General features: G+C 35.6%; 1 protein-coding gene and 1 non-coding gene across 11 annotated transcripts in view; both read right to left on the minus strand.

The window, feature by feature from the left end:
* Positions 1-21,104, minus strand: part of NR2C1 (nuclear receptor subfamily 2 group C member 1) — a 47,218-nt gene that overhangs the window by 12,034 nt on the left and 14,080 nt on the right. For all 10 annotated transcript variants that reach the window (XM_060656737.3, XM_060656736.3, XM_060656732.3 and 7 more), the window contains 7 exons: positions 18,217-18,298; positions 16,183-16,362; positions 14,996-15,143; positions 14,780-14,870; positions 11,364-11,548; positions 9,238-9,403; positions 2,913-3,034 (listed from right to left, as the gene is read on the minus strand). In XM_060656737.3, the coding sequence (XP_060512720.1) occupies positions 2,913-3,034; positions 9,238-9,403; positions 11,364-11,548; positions 14,780-14,870; positions 14,996-15,143; positions 16,183-16,362; positions 18,217-18,298 (974 nt within the window). The remainder of the gene's footprint in view (positions 1-2,912; positions 3,035-9,237; positions 9,404-11,363; positions 11,549-14,779; positions 14,871-14,995; positions 15,144-16,182; positions 16,363-18,216; positions 18,299-21,104) is intronic.
* Positions 411-517, minus strand: LOC132660427 (U6 spliceosomal RNA). Its single transcript, XR_009601778.1, has one exon. It is a non-coding gene; the product is annotated as a U6 spliceosomal RNA (small nuclear RNA).

Here is a 21,104-nt window from a genome sequence, read left to right on the forward strand (position 1 = left end):
CACATAATAGTACCTATTTTCAAAACATCTTTCCTTTGAAAAGCAAAAGGAGCTGGACAGAAGTAATTAATGTATCAGGTACACCAAAAGCAATGCCCGTGTTGATAAATAAAAACACTAGGTTGCATAACAGTAAGTGGGTCAACTTCTTTTACAAATAGGTAGAGGTACTTGTCTCTAACTATTGTACTATACTGTTAAGTTCATTAAAATATGTACATAGTACTCATAATTAGAGATCAGATCATCGTTTACACTATTTATTTTGATAAAGTAACAGGACTTTGGAAGTCACTTATGCCCGGGGATAACATAACCATTTGTCTTCTTCACAAATAAACCCAAGGCATTGTACTTTACCTAGCAGCATTTGTTTGAAAGGAAGGCATGGTCCTTAGAGAAAAGTAGTCAGTGATAGGGCAATAGAACTGGTTTTACGTGTCATCCTTGCGCAGGGGCCATGCTAATCTTCTCTGTATCGTTCCAATTTTAGTATATGTGCTGCCGAAGCGAACACAATAGAACTGGTTTTAAACCCACAGCCATAGTAAACATTACTTTGTTTCAGCGGGATTTAAAAAGATTCAACTTTAAGGCTCAGCATTTAATGGAAGGTTTCTTGAGTTACTCAGCAAATAAAATCTCCTATAGCAAATAGTGATGGTTTAGAACTTTTGGTTATATGACAAGAATCTAGGTAGACGGGACTGCTGACAAATCATGCCAAGTGCCCATAACTGAACCTACTACTGTGTAGTCATCTAAATTATGCAGATAGAAGTGAAAAACAACTGAATTCCTGTAAGTACTGAGACTTCAAATCTTGTAACAGAAAAGTAATATCCTTGTAAAGCATAAAGTACTATAAAATACAAACAGTATTAACCACCTACTGTTTAAGATTCTTGAAACTACTGTTTCCTTCCATTCAAGTAAGTTATCAACACAAACTCAACTTTTAGAAAATGATTGTTGCTTATCTGTTTCTGTCTGTATAATTAGGGCTTTGTTTCCAAATTTTGTGTCTATAAATAAAAATGCAACGAATGTCAGTTTCTAGGAGATTCAGAGTAGTGTTTATTACCACACAACAGGATTTTCCACCATTAGTACCTAGCCTTCTTCCATCTGATTAAATCAAATTACAAATTAGATGCGTATAGTTAAGAGTTTCTGTAGCAATTAATGGCCTCAAATACTATACCAATGGTTAATTCTAATTACAAGGAATCCTGTGGCTGTTACATTGAAACCAATTTTCAGTACAGGTCACAGGGAAATGTGGCTGCCAATGTAAAATTGTATTATGATTGGAAATCTCAGGCTTTATTTTTGGTTTAACATTTGGAGAATGTTTCCATAGGATAATCAAACTTAATTTAACAGAAGTACTTAAGATCAACAGTGTTATAAGATCAATGGTGTTATATGTAAATTTATATATTTTAATTTTTTGTTAAAAAAGACTGAAGTAATTCTGAAAACTCTGTTATTTTGAGAGAAAGGGCTAACAACAGTTGTTTTTTTTTTTAATTTTTTTTTAACGTCTTATTTATTTTTGAGACAGAGAGAGACAGAGCATGAACGGGGGAGGGGCAGAGAGAGAGGGAGTCATAGCATCTGAAGCAGGCTCCAGGCTCTGAGCCATCAGCCCAGAGCCCGACGCGGGGCTCGAACTCAGGGACCGCGAGATCGTGACCTGAGCTGAAGTTGGACGCCCAACCGACTGAGCCACCCAGGCGCCCCTTAAAGGTTAACCATTTAAATCCGGCTTTCAATCTATGTAATTGTATTAGTTAAGTACTGTGATTTAACTTATGGTATATCCAACACTAAATTATAAACCAAATTATGGTGGGGTTTCTATGTATGCTTTTGTTTTTTTTAAATCTTTATTTATTTTTGAGAGAGAGACAGCTTGTGAGCAGGGGAGGAGCAGAGAGAGAGAGGGAGACACAGAATTGGAAGCAGGCTCCAGGCTCCAAGCTGTCAGCACAGAGCCCGACACGGGGCTCAAACTCACGAGATGTGAGATCATGACCTGAGCTGAAGTTGGACGCCCAAACAACTGAGCCACCCAGGTGCCCCTCTACGTATGTTTTTTAAAGTCATGACTGAGATATGCTTCTTAGTTATATTAAAAAATATTCTTTAAGAATAAAGGATGGGAAGTCATTACTCCTATTTGGCAAATGGGAGAACAGATGTATAGGATATGAAAGTGTATTGTTTACGAAATCATATTGGTGAATAAGGTCCTGTGACTAGAAAAACACTTTTTTAACTATGAGCTTATTTTTCCATGGTCTCTTTGTCTCTTCATACTAGTTACTTTAAAGCAATCTAAATAAGCCTGGCAAATTTTAGGTAATATTGATGGAATACAGATTATTGATATGTTCCTCAGTGGTAGGTACTTCTAAATTATCAGAGTGGTACTATGGGGTTTACATTTTCTTCCCCTTCCCCACTTTTTGTAACCACAGTTGGAAAACAACTTTTTCTACTTTTAAACATATTCACTGTACGCAAGTTTCAGCTCCTTATTAACATGCCTGAGATGAACACTAAACAGGGGGTGGGAGGGAAACAACAGCCCAAGACATACCTACAGCCTCCCAATCTTCAGGTCAAAGATGGCCTATTTCAAATGCTGGCCATGATTTATCAGCTCCACTGCACACATTTCATTTGAATTATTAACTCAAATTATGAAACATGGATACCGTTCCTACATAAAAAATAATATAATACTAATTGCCATAATTTGTCATATAAATAACAAAACTTTAAGTTATAATGTTACACCATTTTCTTCCCTTAATGCAAATCCATCCAATAAAAAAGTTCTTGCTTAGTGTATATTTGTGCTATAAAACCACATTTATACTCAAGGACTTTGAAACACTTACCCTAGAGCCTGGAAGGAAGGAATCGAAAGTGCCCAATGCATTGATAAGAACAGCAGTCTGGAAGCAGACTCCCCAATGTAGTGCACATTCAGGTACTCAGGCATAGGAGAAGGCATGGTGAGCTAGCGTGAACAGGGACTGAGGTAAATGATCTTATGACAGTTCTAAATTATAATTTCTTTGAAAAATATAAACATATCACATAAGCTTGATATAGTCACCAAAGGCAAATCTTGAAATAATCCAAGTCACTGAATTTTACAGCTAAAAACAGGATTTAGAATGAGTAGATCATAGCTGCTAACAAAGCAGTATTTAGATAAGCAGAATCCTACTTAATATCAATCGTGATATTCTTCGGTGGTGTTTTTATTAAAAAAAACTTTTTTTAATGTTTATTTTTGAGAGAGAAGGACAGAGCGTGAGCAGGGGAGGGGCAGAGAGAGGGAGACACAGAATCCCAAGCAGGCTCCAGGCTCTGAGGTATCTGCACAGAGCCTGACATCCTGATGTGGGGCTCGAACTCATGAACCGCAAGATCATGACCTGAGCAGAAGTCGGACGCTTAAATGACTGAGCCACCCAGGCGCCCTTCTGGTTGCGTTTTTAAAAGTTACTTTCTGTCTTGGTCTAACAATGTGCTTTTTTTTTTTTCTTCTCTTCCTTTATTAATAATGATATACCACAAATTCAGTTGAATGAGCAATCTTGTATGTTAAATATTCCTTTCATTCAGGCTGTGGGGAATAACAAATTTAAATCTTACACAATCAGGAGAATAATAAGTGAACTGGGCCTGCTGGTGCCATCCGGGCAGTGCCTACTCCCAGATAAAGGGCAAGCTGTGACTCGAATTCCATACATTGAAAACATATGTCAGTTTGGGCTAAAGACTGCCTGCTCTATTTTTCAAAGAGCAGGTCCTGTGTGAAATCTCCCCACTTAATAACTACAGGTAAAACAAAATGTGTCTGTGGCTATAATACAGTCAGTTTGTACTGCTGACCTTAGGTAGTGATTTTATTTTATTTTTTAAAGTTTATTTATTTATGAGAGAGAGAAAGAGTGCGATCGAGAGTGCATGAGCAGGGGAGGGGCACAGAGAGAGGGAGAGAGAGAATCCCATGCAGGCTCTGCACTGATAGTGCATGACCTGAGCCAAAGTCAGATGCTTAACCAACTGAGCCACCCAGGTGCCCCTCAGGTAGTTATTTTAAATGCACGCCAACGGTTGAAAATAAAGATCCCCCATTAAAACACTTCTAGGGGTGCCTGGGTGGCTCAGTCGGTTAAGCATCTGACTTCGGCTCAGGTCATGATCTCACGGTCCATAAGTTCGAGCCCAGCGTCAGGCTCTGTGCTGGCAGCTCAGAGCCTGGAGCCTGCTTAGGATTCTGTGTCTCCCTCTCTCTCTGACCCTCCCCCATTCATGCTCTGTCTCTCTCTCTGTCTCAAAAATAAACGTTAAAAACACACACACACACACATTTAAAACACTTCTAAAAGTATTTTTGAAAATCTTGTTAAAGAGCACTTTTGGGGCTCCTGGGTCACTCAGTTGAGTGTCTGACTCTTGATCTTGATTCAGGTCATGAGGTCTGTGGGTTCAAGCCTCATGTCAGGTTCCGTGCTGACAGTACAGAGAATGCTTGGGATTCACTCTCTCCCTCTCTCTCTGCTCCTTCCCCACTAGGGCTCTCTCAAAATAAACCTAAAAAAAAAAAAAAGAGCACTTTCACTGCTATAAATGAAATGTAATTTCACCCATAAGAAACACTAACCTAAATTTCTATTACTAAGGAAAATCCTCTATGCTATAGACAGTCTACTCTGTAGACAATTAAAATTAGTGAGATAAACTGAGATGTAATAGCATTGAAAAAAAGTACCTCACAGACATCTAAGTAGAAACAACTGTGAAACAGTCTCTAGATGACCCAATATATGTTAAAGAGAGAGGGACAGTGTGTGTGTATGTGCACATACATACATATGTATATACAAAAAGGACAGGAGGAAATCTACCACACACTTAACAGTGGCTACCTTGGCAGGGGTGGGGTAGGTGGATGTACCCATATGTATTTTTCTGGGGAATGGATATATAACTTTAATCAGATTCTCAAAGTTGTCTGTGATGACAAATGATCAAGAAGTTTTCATTAAAATGATATAAAAGTTCTCCATTTTTATAAAAATGTAAAAATATGAACTGCCTTTGTTCATTAGTATCAACAATTGGCTTACCTATTTACAAATGGTGCCAACTAATAAAACAAGAGAAATTAACAGTTGAAATTCTATGCATGGGAAGAATGAATTCATGTATGTATGTATGTATGCATGTCTGTCTGTATTTATTAAAAAAATATTTTAAAGTAATCTCTATACCCAACATGGGGCTCAAACTCACAACCTTGAGATCAAGAATTGCATGCTCCATTGACCGAGTCAGCCAGGAACCCCAAGAATATTTTTTAAATGCTTGAGAAATGTTTACTGGAGTAGTCAATTAAAATGCCATTATTTAAGACAATTCTTAAGAGAACTGTAGGCAAGCAGATATTAAACATTTTAAATGTAATTATTAGGATGCAACTGTTTCTACACAAAAGTATACAAAACACAAACTGGGAACTATCATACCTTTTCAGAATTGCCCAAGGTGATTAGGGGGGAAAAAAGCCTGAAAGATTAGGGGAATTACCAATGATTACTAGTTTTAGGGGGGGAGGTGTAAGATGCAAAACAGTAATTGTTTAAACAAAACAAATAGATTAAAATCACTTTAAAAAAGGTAAAATAGTTACAGTACTAAAATTAGATATAAGGGCTAAAAGATACAGATGGACCTCGATTGATACAATAGTGGTGGTAATGTTGAGAATTTTTTGTGCTTTAATCAGAAAATTGAAATCATTTGCAATATAAACTAGACGAATTCATTATTTAAAGTACTGCCATGTTGTGTCATAAAGAGAAGACATATCTTATATCTGTTTCACATACTTAATTTTCTTAAAGCAAGATATACCTCTAGCATTATGAATCAGTCAGTTATGGCTGAAGAAACAAGAATTTATTTGACAAGTCTTTTAAATTGCAAAGACAAAGATATCTTCCTCTATATAGAGAAGATAAGTTTCTACTATAAAGATGTTAAAGAGATTCCCAAAAATGCCTATGAAATTTTAGGTTTATAAATGAATCATACACATTGAATTTATTCACATTTAATATATTGAGATGATTTTTAAAACTGTTGACATCAACTAGGCTACTCATTTTAGAAGTTCCTTGTCTACAATTATCTTTCTAGTAGTTTCTGTAATTCTGATAATAGGCTAAATGATAGCTTTTAAAACATCGTTTGAATTGAGTTAGGAGATCTGAATTCTACTTCCCAGCAGTCACTAATTAGTTGTGTGACCCTGGATTACACATTATAATATTATAATTCAGTAACCACTCGCTGAGATCTTGACAACCCCAAGATCAAGAGTCACATACTCTACCAATTGAGCCAGCCAGGCACCCCAACTGAGATTTCATTGTGAGGTATGAAGTTAAGTGCTCAAGTCTCAATATAAGAATAAAATGGAAACAAAATAAGCTATAGAAAGGGCTAAAAAAGGGATGGCACGCCTAAGAAATGACAGGCAACAGAATCAGAATGTGGAACGTCCTAAAATGTCATGAGCTTGGATCTCAAATGGGTAATGGGAAGCTAAAGAAGGCTTGCTGGGTAGCAGAGTAACATAACCGGATTGATTTTTAACACACATCACTTTGCTACCAGGGCACAGGACAAGATGAAGAGACTGGAAGCAGAAATATTACTGTAACAGTTTAAGTAAGAAATTTTAAAAGGCCTTGAAATATGGTGATAAAAATGAAGAGGAAGGGAGAAATTAAAACAAAAGAATAGTTAGGATTCAACTAGGGAATGGAGGGGAGTAGGATGGGGGGGGGGGAGAATGATGACTCCTAAACATCAAACATGGTGACCAGAAGGATTGTGATTTTCATACTGAGATGATACAGAGCAGAGAACAGTTTTGAAAATCACCTACCTCTGCCTCACACACTTATTTCTAACTGCAAATTCTATCCACCTTGATTCTTTGTGTAATCACAATGCAAGAATCAAGAATAAAGTACACGAAATCACACCAAAAACTGAGTTTAATAAAAATGTTAAATATTTCTATTGTCTTAGATTCTCTGGAACCAAAATCCAAGTTGCATTATTAGACTATTTCTCCTTTCTGTTTTGATTGCTTTGAATAAGACTCTGAAAACCTCCAAATCGTTTTTCATTCACAAAATGACAATAAAAATCCGAACCTTAACAATGCACACATGAAAGCACGCTGCAAACTACACAGTACATAAAAATGCAAGACAGGAACAAAATGTTACTTAGCCCAGACATTAAGAGATTAAGTGAGTTTCTGATTACAGATGTCAGGTTTTGAAACTCATGACCATAAAACCTCAATGAGAAAGCCAACCATGACAAAGTGCTGAGCTGGGAAGTGTGGGAAAACGGAAAATCTGCAAACAAGACTTTCACAAAGTCTGCAAACAAGAATCAGAAAAAAAAGGAGCTGTTTTTTGTCTGGGGAGCAAGAAATTTCAGTGCTTATTCTGAGGATACTGAGCACAGCAGGTCAAAAACTGCACAGAAAAAAACCGATTCTGGAGAGAGGAAAAAAAAGTTCTAATTTGCCTAATTTGTCTGTCCATATCAAATATTTGAAAGGAAAATTTTGAGGACCAACAACAGTAAAAAAAGGACTACTTCTACATTTCTATACACTTTTTCCTTGTAATCTTCTTCCTTTTACCCACCCTTTCTTCCCATTTAAATCCAAAGGTAGAAAATAAAACTAAGATGACAAAAGCAGGTATTTTATTTAGAATAAGAAAGAGCAATGGTGGGGGGGGGGGGGGGGCTGGGTGGCTCAGTTGCTTAGGCATCAGATTCTTGATCTCAGCTCACTTCATTATCTCATGGTTTGTGAGATGGAGCCCCAAGTCAGGCTCTGTGCTGACAGCGTGGAACCTGCTCTCTCTCTCAGAAAAAAAAAAAAAAAAAAAAAAAAAGAGCAATGTGGAAAAAATCAGTTTTGCTTTGCTCCACCTTTGTCCATAGCTCCTGCTATAATTTTTTAAGGATAGCATTGATTATTCCTATTGTAATTTTTAATAGTCCCCATAAGAAGTTTTTGTTTACAGTACAAATAAAGCATTTCTAATTTTTTTCATATAGATTATCTTTGGTAAAATTTTACATGAAGATTGGTTTCACTGATATGTTTTACTGATTATATAAAGTTACAGCAATTATTAAGTCACTGTGAGTTTTCTCTGTGGCTATTTCTACCAAATCAAATTTTATAAATGTAAATTTTAAAATATGCAGTTTTAGCCAATGCTAGATTTGTGTTATTTCTACCAGTCACACAAACATTTATTTGATAACTGTGTATATTTTCATTAGAAATCCATGGAAACTTATAATCTACAGTAAAGTTAGTAGCAATTTCCTTCAGATATTCCAGGACTTGCTATGATTGCTTTAAATCACTTTGCATATGATTTTTTAACAGTACTCATAGCTAGTAAAGATAAAGAATGGTTAAAATGGAGGGATCAAAACATCAAGATCTTAATGTAGGGCCTCAATGGTTAGTATTGCTATAGCTGTAGTCCCAACATTATCTGCATGACAAATCAAACACTACAAAATTATTTTCTAATATTCTACATGTATTGTTTCCATCCTACATGTATTTAGGAGAGTAAAAAAGGAACTACAAATGTACCTCCTCCAAAATGGTTAAAAGCCAAAAGTTAAAATGTGTTAACTAATTTTTACCTTCTTAAAATAATACTGAAAGCTAGCTAATTGGGGCAATACATAATAATGGAGTTCTCTCTGGGTCTTACATATGGCTTTGCACTAAAGTAGTAGGAGGTGGGCACTGAACAAAACCAGGGTATTCAATACATCATGAATGACAATACTAGTGTTAACAACAACAGCAACACCCAAAATTTATGTCTAAATGTTCTAAAACCTAGCTTTTATAGACTTAAAATCATGAAACGATATTATAACCATGATTTATAAACAGGATGCTTTAATGAGCTATTATTTTATAGAGTCAGATGTGTATGTTTTAGCTGCTATTTTGAATTCTATCAGGAATATTTCTGACTTTAAAAGCACAACAAATATACTTTGATTTCTGAAAGGAAGATTAAAATCAAAATGGTAACACAACATAAAAATTACATAAAAAATATATGGAAATACCCTGAAAGCTACGTGTGAATCGCTGAGAAGTGGCCCCTCTTTTTCGATGTAATTTATGCTTGAGTCTCCGGCAATTAGGTGTACGCTTCCTTCCATGCCTTCTACTGCGTTCTGACAGGCTGTGCTCTCTCCAGGATTCAATGCTTTTGCAAGAGTATCAAATGCCCTATAAGGAAACATCAGATGCTGTGAGCGTGGCCAATCTCCACAATAAAATAAAAATTCTACATAAAATTCTGGAATTAAGATTTAGGCCTTAAAAAAAGAGTTTAGAAAACAAACCTTTGGAGTAGCACTGAGTACTCTATTTCAGTGATAGCTATGATTGTCTCCAAAAGCAACAAATTAAATTTCAATATGTATACTATGAAAAACTATATTAATGTATTATCAGAGAACTAAAGTCTTTAAGAAATCTTATGTAATTATGAGGAAAAACCCTTATACTTTGGTCTAAAAATATGCTTTTATGTTATATGTTATGTTATACATATGATAGTACAAGATATTAGCCCATTTACGGTACAGAAGTTATTTAGAAAGAACAAGGGCAAGAACTTATGTCAACTTTACTATATTCTACACGACACAAAGTTAGATTTTATTTAAAAATTCAGAGAATATTTTAAAATTGTGTTAACACAGCTACATCTGAACTGTAAGAATTTGAGATTACGATGGCAAATAATGAACTAATGTTAGCAAATAATTACTTAAAATAGCCCTCCATATTTTTCAACGAGAGGCCTTTTAGAGTTTCTTAAGATTTCAGGTTCAACAAAGTACTTATTGAGACTCTTAAGTGCAATTTCCTCAACATTTAGATAACGAGCAGTGTAAAAAAGCCTGAAGAGATCTGGGTTCTACATCTCATGTATTAATATCAAGAGAATGAAAAACAGAATTCTGATACAAGTTTCCTGAAGCATAATTTAAAATTGTAGTTTATTCAATGAAGTCATTTATTTATTTATTTTTAAGTAAGCTCCATGCCCAGCGTGGAGTTCAATGCAGGGCCTGAACTCACAACTCTGAGATCAAGACCTGAGCCACCCACGCACCCCTCAATCAAGTCTTTTAAATCTATTTTCATCATTAGAAAGTGGTGGGGAAAATGAACATGACTGCCTGGGGTAAGACAAATGTTTAAATACACAGAAAATAAAATAACTGAAATGTCAGACCCAGATTATCATCTTTAGTAAAAGAAAAATTCCTAAGTTTTATGATTACATTTCTAATCTTATAATATTCATTTATTGCTCATTATTTATTTTTTTTTATAAATTTTTTTTTTTTTTAACGTTTATTTTTGGGACAGAGAGAGACAGAGCATGAACTGGGGAGGGGCAGAGAGAGAGGGAGACACAGAATCGGAAGCAGGCTCCAGGCTCTGAGCCATCAGCCCAGAGCCTGACGTGGGGCTCGAACTCACGGACATGAGATCGTGACCTGAGCCGAAGTTGGACGCTTAACCGACTGAGCCACCCAGGCGCCCCTATTGCTCATTATTTAGAATGCAATCTGCTAGATAACATTTTACACTGAATGTAGTTCATTCAGTTAAAACTTACTATGCTTTAAATTTTGTAAGTCTAATAGAAATATCTGTTTTCTGAAACTTCTGTAAACGGTATTCAACATAAAAATATTGTGGGGTGCCTGGGGGGCTCAGTCCATTAAGTGCCCGACTCCCGTCTTCAGCTCGGGTCATGACCTTGTGGTTCGTGAGTCTGAGCCTCACATTGGGCTCCATGCTGACAGTGCGGAGCCTGCTTGGGATTCTCTCTCTCCTCTCTCTGCCTATCTCTTCCTCTCAAAATAAATAAATAGACTTAAAGAAAAACATAAAAAATACTGTAAGAAATACTAATAATTGAGATCAAAACAGGGGCGCCTGGGTGGCTCAGTCAGTTGGGTGTCCGACTTCGGCTCAGGTCATGATCTCGCGGTCTGTGAGTTCGAGCCCCGCATTGGGCTCTGGGCTGACAGCTCAGAGCCTGGAGCCTGTTTCGGATTCTGTGTCTCCCTCTCTCTCTGACCCTCCCCTGCTCATGCTCTGTCTCAAAAATAAATAAATGTTAAAAAAAAAAAAAATGTTTTTAAAAGATCAAAACAGACCTTACCTTGAAACATCACCATTAGTCTGCATTTCTTGATGAAATTCACACAAAGAGGTATCACCATTACTTAAGCTTTCAATCATAGATATTTCATTACTATTCTGAGAAAGATCTTTACTTTTTCCAAGGTTTGCTAATGATGTAACCACACTGGCCAATGTACTTAGATCTCCCTGACATGATTCAGCCTTAAAAACAAAAAAACAAACAAACAAACAAAAAAGATTAAAATCTGCAAACTGGTACTGGTGAACATTTGAGTCTGAAATACCCAATTCTAGATTATAAAGTGCCAAAAGTAAAGAACTCTAATTAAGATGAATGAAACCTAGAAAGTAAAACCAAAGAGCTTTGAGGTTTTAGAAACTTTTGAGGAAAATATAAATTTAAAAACATCAGGTACATTCCCTAGGAAATGTTTATACACAAAAATTACATTAAAACCAAAAACTGCACTTAATGACTAATCTATTCACATCAACAATCCCTTCCTCTGTAAAAGGATATCTGTAAAAGGATAGATGATCTTTTAAGTTCTTTTTAGTATTAAAATCCTGACAATTTCCAGAACTTAAACTATACAAACAAAAATTGTATAGAATGTATTAAAATTATTACTGAAAAGAGAAAAAAAGTAAATGTATTATTGAACAGAATTCCTAGATACCAACTATTACCAGCCACTTTGTTAAATGTGTTAAATACCAGGGACCAGGTAGGTGAAAAATCTCTTTACTAAGATAATATTGGCTTTTGGTATACATTGTATATTTTCCCATTTGTCTTTAGTTTTTATTTTTGTTAATGACATATATATTCTTTATTCACTAATTAGCTATAATTATTTTGTCAAAAAGAATTTTCTTTCCTTAACTCTTTGACTATCCAGAGATACAATTTCTGTACGAAAGGCAGGTAAGTGCTTGATTGTTCTTCCTTTTATCAATTTTTAGAGCAATGAGCCAATGCCCTTAGTAACCTCTAATGGTGACAGATGAATTTTAAGTACCATTTTAAATTCAAAGATTTTTATATATTTGCTATGTTTAAATGCATTATTTTTTTCAATGTTCAAATTATCCCATCCTAACCTAATGAGAGTCCTTTCAATTGCCTTCTATGGCCTATTGACAGAATCCTTTAATGAAATTTTAATTCTTCTTTTATGGTTTTTAGTTTTAGTGTTTTAATCCTAAGAAAAGACAGGTTTCCTTGATGTTTCATGTTATATCAATTCTTTATGTAAAATTGATTTTGGTGAACAGAATGACAAAATGTTTGCGTTCCCTAAATTAATGAATGGTCCCAGAATCATTCAGAGTAACCTACCAGTTGCAGAGTTCTTAAATGGTTACTACTCATATATGTATTTTATTTAAACCTCAAAACAACCCTGTGAAATAGGAATCATCATCCCTTTATTACAGACAAGAAGAATTATCCACTGTCACTCCAGTCTGATGGAGAAGACTATGCTCTAACCACTGTTCCAGGCTTCTTAGAACATAAGTAAAAAGAATTAACATTTTTAAGTGTTTTTTCAACTAAAACTTCAACAATTATACATTCTCTTGTATTTCATTACAGGTCTATTGAGCTAGATTTTTAAGTTTTTGCCACTGAAGACTCTTAGGCAATGTGAAAAGACCTCATCTTGTGACTTGCCGGTTTTGAGACTGCTTGTCAGAAACTTCCCACAGAAGGTTGTTATTACAATTTTAATACAAAGACATACAGAGAAGTAGTGTCTGGGCAAATAGTAATTTCTCAACAAAACTTAGTTCCCTTCTTCTCCTAAAAGAGTTAATCATGTCAGTGCAATGGTAACTACCATCCTAAGCTTGAATCATGTGCACAAGGCTAAGTGCAAAATATATGGTAAGAGGCCAAATCTCCCCACTCAATAACAACATGCTATAAAGCCCAACCTGTAAGGTCAACACTCCTATCGGCCCTATTTTACAGATGAAGAAGGAAAGTAAAACACTGAGAGGTCAAATAACTTGCCCAAGGTTATGCACCTACTAAGTGGCAGATGAAATTTGATTCTAGAGCTCAAGTATGAAGAGTGCCTTAAAAGTATCAAATAACAAAGGGGCCCCTAGGTGGCTCAGTCAGTTAAGCATCTGACTTTGGCTCAGGTTCTGATCTCCTGGCTTGTAGGTTGGAGCCCGGGTGTTGGGAGTCTGTGCTGGCAGCAGGGAGCCTGGAGCCTGCTATGTCCTGTCTCCCTCTCTCCGTGCCCCCTCCTGCGCTCACGCCCTGAGCTCTCTCAAAAGTAAATGAATGTTTAAAAAAAATTTTTTTTTGATACTTTTTAGTATCAAACAACAAATGTATGATAAATCTGGCCATAATTAGGATGACCAGATCACATTACAGGCTGAGAGAAATACTAGTCGTAGGCTCCCTAAAATCTGTTTATAGACATGAGTCTTCAGGAGAAATTTTTGATTTTTGTTCTCAGAAGGGTTTCTGAACACTACAGAAACTCTACATGTTCCATCTAAATACACAAACTTTTTTTCCTTTAGACCTCTTGCTCAATAAAGACGCGTCCCAACCTCTAAGAGAACCCAGATAACTTAGATATATAATGAGTGCTCTTGGACTTCTATTCCTACTCTTGACTCAAGTCAATGTTTTGAATAACGCGTGCTAGAAATTTCCCTTCACTTGAAGTATTTTAAGTATTTTGTTACTATAAATTCTGTAGGGCAACATAAAAGGAATATTACGAATTTTGTACTTAATATAAATTATTCTTCTGAGGCTTTCTATTTCAAGGTGAAAGAAGCCTAGAAGACTTTTGTCTGTCACTCTCACATTGAAGCTGTACTTGTCCTCCTGGAATAATGAACATTTCTACTGATAGTTATTCGTATACGAGGACCCACAAAATGGAGGCCATCCTGGTTACAAATCTAAACCCAAGTCAGCATGCACATACAGGAAACACCTGTCAAGGAAACCTAACATACACCAATCACGATCTTGCAATTCTGCCAAGTTAGCTCTCCTCACCCTAGAAAACAAGACCCACTAGCCTTAGTAGGAAACCTTCAACTTCCTAGGCAATAAGGCCATTTCCACATTCTGCTTCTAATGCTCTGTAAAACTCACTCTTGCCCAAAATCCCTTGGCAAGAGTGCTCCACTGTTTATGAGGCACTGTGCTCTGCTGATCTATGGATTCTTTTGCCTTGAATAAAGGCATCAAACTTGTTCCTAAATTGTTTTAGTTTTGTCATTTGACACTATCAAATAGTTGATAATTTATGTTAAAAAAAAAACCAACAATTTGTAATAGGGAATATTTAAGACCAGATCAACTGACCAAATTAATGGAAATTAAGAAAAGGAAAAAATATTAAAAGCTTAAAAAAAATTTAAGCTTTAAATTAATTGCACTACACACACCTTATCTGGTGTCATCAGCACAGTTGACTCAGTTTTTATTCCAGACTGGTGAATATTCACAAACATTCCTGAATCTAACAGTCCTGCTGACCTGTAACAAACAAGTATAAATTTTAGCCTTAGTTTCACTGGGAAGAAAAACAAATGACCAGCTACTTAATGTGGTTGTTTGTGTGTGTGGTTTTTTTTTTTGTTTTTTTTTTTTTTTTACTATACCTTGCAGTTTCACTATCTGTTACAAAAGTTGGAGTTGCAGCTAATGGGCTTCGAAGGTCTTTTCGGATGTAGATTTTTTCTGTTGAAGCGGCACAGTTGGAAGATTTTTCTCGAGATACTTCAATGGGTTTTCTTTCACACTGAACAGCTACAAAAATGCATTAAACTATTACATCACAATGCAGAATTTATAGGCAATTTTAAATGTAACCTTTCGGTCAGCAATTCTGCTCATGGGAGACAGTTACCATAACTGAACTCTAAAGACAATCATAATCTTTAGAAATTCTTTCCAAGCCCAACAAAGTTGCTTCAGAATAGTAATTTGCATCTCTCATTCTCTTTTCTCTTCCTGATCTAGCTGTGGTAGAAATGTAGAGAAACTCTTATTTTTTAAAAGCTCACTGTCAAGAAGGTAAAACTAAAGTCAGGAGTCTCTCACCTATCTATATGAGAGTTAAAAATATTTAATTAAAAACAAGACTAATAGAGAGCCACAAAAGACTAAAATTAAATCTTATTTTAGTTAAGGGCAGGGAGATTTTTGAGAACTAATTCAAGTGTTTAATCTTAATTTATAAAATATAGGTAATACATTTCACTTATTTATAGGAATTTTATTTCATAATACTTAAGAGACAGTATAATGTAGTTGTTAAATGTATATTTTCTGAGGGAAAAAACTGCCAAGATTCAGATCCAAGTTTTGCCACTTATTAGTTGTGTGACCTTGGGCAAGTTATTAAATCTGTTTACTCTGATCAAATGTAAAATGTGTAACAGTTGTACGTACTGCAGAGAATATGTACGTTCTGCTATGAGAATAAATAAGTTAACTCATATGTTATACACAGAGTTAGGCATGGTAAGAGCTCAATCAATATCAGCTATCCTGTTTATCATTTTAGGAGTTTAATCAAAAGCTAGACTGGTATCTAGTTAGTTGTGCTTTTTTTTTTTTTTTTAAAAAACCGTATTCAAACATACATACATACACGCAAAGTGGATAGGAACTCAACATCTGTTGAACGAATAAATATTACATGTATATGTACACATTTCTATGTTGTTAGTTGGGAAACTGTAAATGAAAAAGCACATATATTTGACATACTGTGTTAATTTTGACATACTTCTAGTTTGCCTGAATCCTTAAAATTATTCTCTCCTTTAAAGCTAATACATACAGTCTTGTCTCATTCCAAACGCAATACATCTCTGTAACCTGCAGTATTGACAGCGATTTCGATGGTGTTTATTAATAATACAGTCCTTTGATCCTCGACACGAATAAACTAAATTTTTTCGGATGCTTCTTTTAAAAAATCCTTTGCAGCCTTCACAGGTTACTGCTCCATAATGACGCCCTAGAAACAAGATGTTTAAGAAAACACAAAAGTCACATATTTTAGAACAGAAATGGAAGTAAGCCCATTTCTTCCCTTTAAGTAACAATATATGTGATGAGACAGATTTTTGAGTTTCTGACATGAAAAAAAAATTTAAGGAGTTACTAAACAGAATGAAACCACCATATTCTTTGATAAATATATTAACCAGTATGAATTTTTAATTTTGGTATTTTTTTAAGTTTATTTATTTTGAGAGAGAGAGAAAAGAGAGCATGAGTGGGGTAAAGGCAGAGAGAGAGAGGGAGAGAAAGAAACCCAAGCAGGCTCCGCACTGACAGTGCGGCTGATGTGGGGCTTGAACCCACAAACCGTGAGATCATGACCTGAGCTGAAATCAAGAGTCAGATGCTTAACTGACTGAGCCACCCATATGCCCTATGAATTTTTATTTTGTAAGTAACCTTAACAGTATGGAAAATTTCGCAAAGAAAAGAAGCAAAACCATAACACCATGATATGTAAAAACTATTTTCACTTCTGAGATCACTTACAAATTATAATTCTCATATATTACATAAGGATATTTTATTCTGAGAACTATGCTCTAAAACAAGCACACTAATTAGTATTTGAGCTAATCTCTTCTCATTGTAGGTTCCACTCTTTAAATTTCTGGAGAAATGTTATACTTTGATTAACCTACCATTTTCTAAACGATTTCTTTGGCACAACATTTATTTATTTAAAGTTTATTTATTTTTGCAGAGAGAGAGAGTGAGAGAGCGAGGGAGCATGAGTGGGGGAGGGGCAGAGAGAGAGGGAGACACAGAATCTGAAACAGGCTCTAGCCTCTGAGCTGTCAACACAGAGCCCGATGGGCTCGAACTCACGAACTCACGGACAGCGAGATCATGACCTAAGCCAAAGTCGGATGCTCAACCGACGGAGCTACCCAGGCGCCCCTGGCACAACATTTATTAAATTGAACATACTCTTGGGAAAAGCTGTAGTGGAAACTTCTGTAATGACGCTATGGAAAAGATCAAAGATTACAAAAAACAAACGAGGCCCTTAAAGTATATCCCACTGGCACATGGGTGCTTTCCTAGCATAAAGTAGCAATAAACATAACTACAATGACATAACCCTGATATTAGACTTGGAGAAATGTCCGCTCAGCTGTGCACAAAATTAAATAAAGGGTAACCAGAAATTTTTCATCTTAGTAATTCAAGTTACTCTCTATCCCTGGATTAGCAACAGGACTCAACAGGTAAGTTAACAACTTAACATTTATATTATTAAGGACCACAACTCATTTTTAAGCAATTCCTTTGACAAACCGGTTTTATATTTAAAAAAAATTCCACTTATTCATTCAGTTTACATTTTAAAGGAAAAACTGCTTTTCCTAATTCTTCAAAATATGCATTTTATGTCATTGCAAGACCAAGTCAAACTGCATTCAAGTGAAAAAAAAACCTTAGGTGAATAAAAAACTTGGGGATAAAATTGGTTACATTTCATAGGCTTCAAATATGGACCATAACAATGACATCCTCTTGGGGCGCCTGGGTGACTCAGTCTGTTAAGTGTCTGACTTCAGTGCAGGTCATGATCTCTCCATTAGTGGGTTCAACGCCCACATCAGGCTCTGTGCTGACAGCTCAAAGCCTGGAGCCTGCTAAGTAAGGTTCTGTGTCTCCCTCTCTCTCTGCCCCTCCCCTGCTCAGCTCCGTCTCTCTCTCTCTCAATAGTAAACATTAAAAAAAAACAAAACAACTGACATGCTCTTTTTACTTTCAGAAGAAGAAACGTGGTAGTGTGGTAGTTACAACACAATATATATAGGTTATTTTTAAATGTTACCTGATGCTTTGTCTCCACATACTACGCAAAGATCAAAAACCTTATTTGGTCCTTGGTCTGGAGAAGAATTATCTGTTAAGAGCTAAAGAAAACCCCCCCAAACAAAAAACAAAACAATAGTGTGTTAATAATGCTTGTAAGTAAAAAGTAGAAGAATATTCAGTCTTAATTATTGCTTTCTTTCAAGTTATTCTGAAACTTTGAACTCTATTATACATATATATCAATTAAACTATTCTTATTTTTCTTTAAGTAAAAATATCAATGTTATTACACACAAAGATAGGAAGAATACCTTTTAAATTTACTCTATAACACGCTAATTTAACAGACTATTAAACACACAAATAAATGCATGAGTATTTAACGTATCTTACCCATTAAGCACTTATTATTCATTCAACACATCAAATGATTGCAGAAGCTATCAGCCCCATCATGACATCTGTCTTTGAACAGCTCAAAAATTTCCCACATGACTAAAATAAGCTATAATAGCATAAAAAAGATAACTGATTTTTAATAAATAAATATTTATTTTGAGAGAGAGAAAGAGAAAGGGGCAGAAAGAATCCCAAGGAGATTCCATGCTCTCAGCACAGAGCCGGATGTGGAGCTTGATCCCGTGAACCCTGAGATTATGACCTGAGCCAATATCATGAGTCAGATGCTTAACCAACTGAGCCACCCTGGTGCCGCTGAACTCTTAAATGGAAAAGGGGTTAAAGTTTTTGTTAAAGTATTTAACTTATAATTATGGAAATATGATTGATCTACGAAATATAAAATTTTCATCAATGAGTTGTCTAGGATTAGGTGGAGTGGTCGACAGCATGGGTTGTGGAGTCTGGTAAATGGTAGAAGGTCAGTGAGACTGAGCGGGGAAGCCTTGGGCAAATTACAAACGTTCCTTAAATTATATAAAGGGCTATATATCACTAGGTATAGCTACTATGATGCTGGCAAAGAAATACACTAGTCTCTTCTTTTAGATTTATTTTCTAATATTTTCATCATTTTCTTTCAATCTTTTGGAATGTGAATGAATTAATTTAATCCCGAAAATGTGATAGGGCATTCCCTATGATAGTGGCATCATTCTTTTAAAAAAATTTTTCTTTAATGTTTATTTTTGAGAGAGAGAGAGAGAGAGAGAGAGAGAGAGAGAGAGAGAAAAATATGAGTGGGGGAGGGGCAGAGAGAGAGGCAGACAGAGGATTCAAAGCAGGCTGGGCACTGACAGCAGAGAGCCCCATGTAAAGCTCAAACTCACAAACCACGAGACTGTGACCTGAGCCAGAGTCGGATGCTTAACTAACTGGGCCACTCAAGTGCCCTGGCATTATTCCTTCTTATATCACTATAAAAATTAGTCTTCAACAGAAACGTTAAGAAAAAACCTTCTGGTACTAGCTGTCCCTTGAAAACATCTATGAAAAGTATCACTCCTTTCCTTAATAGCACATCTACAGCAAATGGTGTTAATCTTTTATCCTCTATTATTCTTATGGGTAGAAGAAATATTGAGAGATTAAGGGACACTAGATCAGAAATCCAATCTTTTTGGCCCAGGGGAATTCTATCCTATACCTGTTTCTCTTTCTTTGCCCTGAGAGGTGCTCCATAAAGTAAGCAAAGTACCAATATTATCTTTTCTTCTGGAAACAGAATTTTTCTTTTAAGAGTAACTTTATAGTGGAGAAAAGTGACACACACTGCTTCAGCCAGGTGGTCAAGATCAGTGTCACCAGTTATCAAACATGATGATACTAAGTACACTTGATACAATGTGATGAAAATGGCACTCTGTGATCCTCCTTACCCAAACCAACAAGCCCAGTCTAACCGTGAGATGTCGAAGTCCCATAGCAGGGTCACCTATAATATACCTGAACAGTATACCTCAAAACTGTCAAGGTCATCAAATACAAGAAAAGTTTGAGAAACTGTTACTGCTAACAGTAATCTAAGGAGACATGATGATTAAATGTAATATGGTATCCTGGAATCAAAAAGAATATTAGGTAAAAATTAGGGAAAGTTAAAAACATTTATGGATTTTAGTTAATTATCAAAATTAGTTCATTATCAAAATAAAGGTATCATATTAATATAAAATGTTAATAGGAGAAATTGTGTGTTGAGAGGTTATAAGAGAACCCTGTACTTCCTGATATTTCTTTAACTATTGGGGAGTCTGGGTGGCTCAGTTGGTTAAGCATCCGACTCTTGATTTCAGCTCAGGTCATGATCTTACAGTTGTGAGATGGAGCCCTATACCCAGCATGGAGCCTGCTTAGGATTCTCTCTCTCCCTCTGTCCCTCCCTGCTTGTGTTCTCTTAAAAAAAACAAAACAAAACAAAACAAAACTGTTAACTATAAAACTTGTAAAAAATCAAATCTGTTAATAAGGAAAAAAAAAAGGTATTCATAATGTTATAAACTTTTTGGGACTTCGGTCTTGTTGATAAAATAACTTCTTGTAAATCCCATCTATTTTTTACCTTAGCCATTCCTAAAAATAATACAGATGATGTAATCAGAAGAATAATAGAATCAGGCAAAATTTTGTATTTATGAATTAGTTTCTCAATCCTAAAAGGAACTTTCCTTGATCAGGTTTTCAGCACAAAACACAGAATTCAATTTTAAGTGGGTACTCCACCAAAAAGTCTCCAAAGGCAAACTTAGGGGGTTGCTGAATTTGTATTCAATCATAGCAACCAGCAGTGAAAACATTTATGTAACCACGGGTATGCATTGTGTATAAGCCTTAACTGGCTCTTTGAAAAACAGTGCATAACTTGCAAAAATCAAAATGATGTGAAGTTAATCTAGACTACTGACTGACTTCCAGTGTTAAAGCAGACCATGAGGGTAAACCACC

Source organism: Panthera onca, chromosome B4, assembly GCF_046562875.1.
Source record: "Panthera onca isolate mPanOnc1 chromosome B4, mPanOnc1 haplotype 2, whole genome shotgun sequence".
Lineage (NCBI taxonomy): Eukaryota > Metazoa > Chordata > Mammalia > Carnivora > Felidae > Panthera > Panthera onca.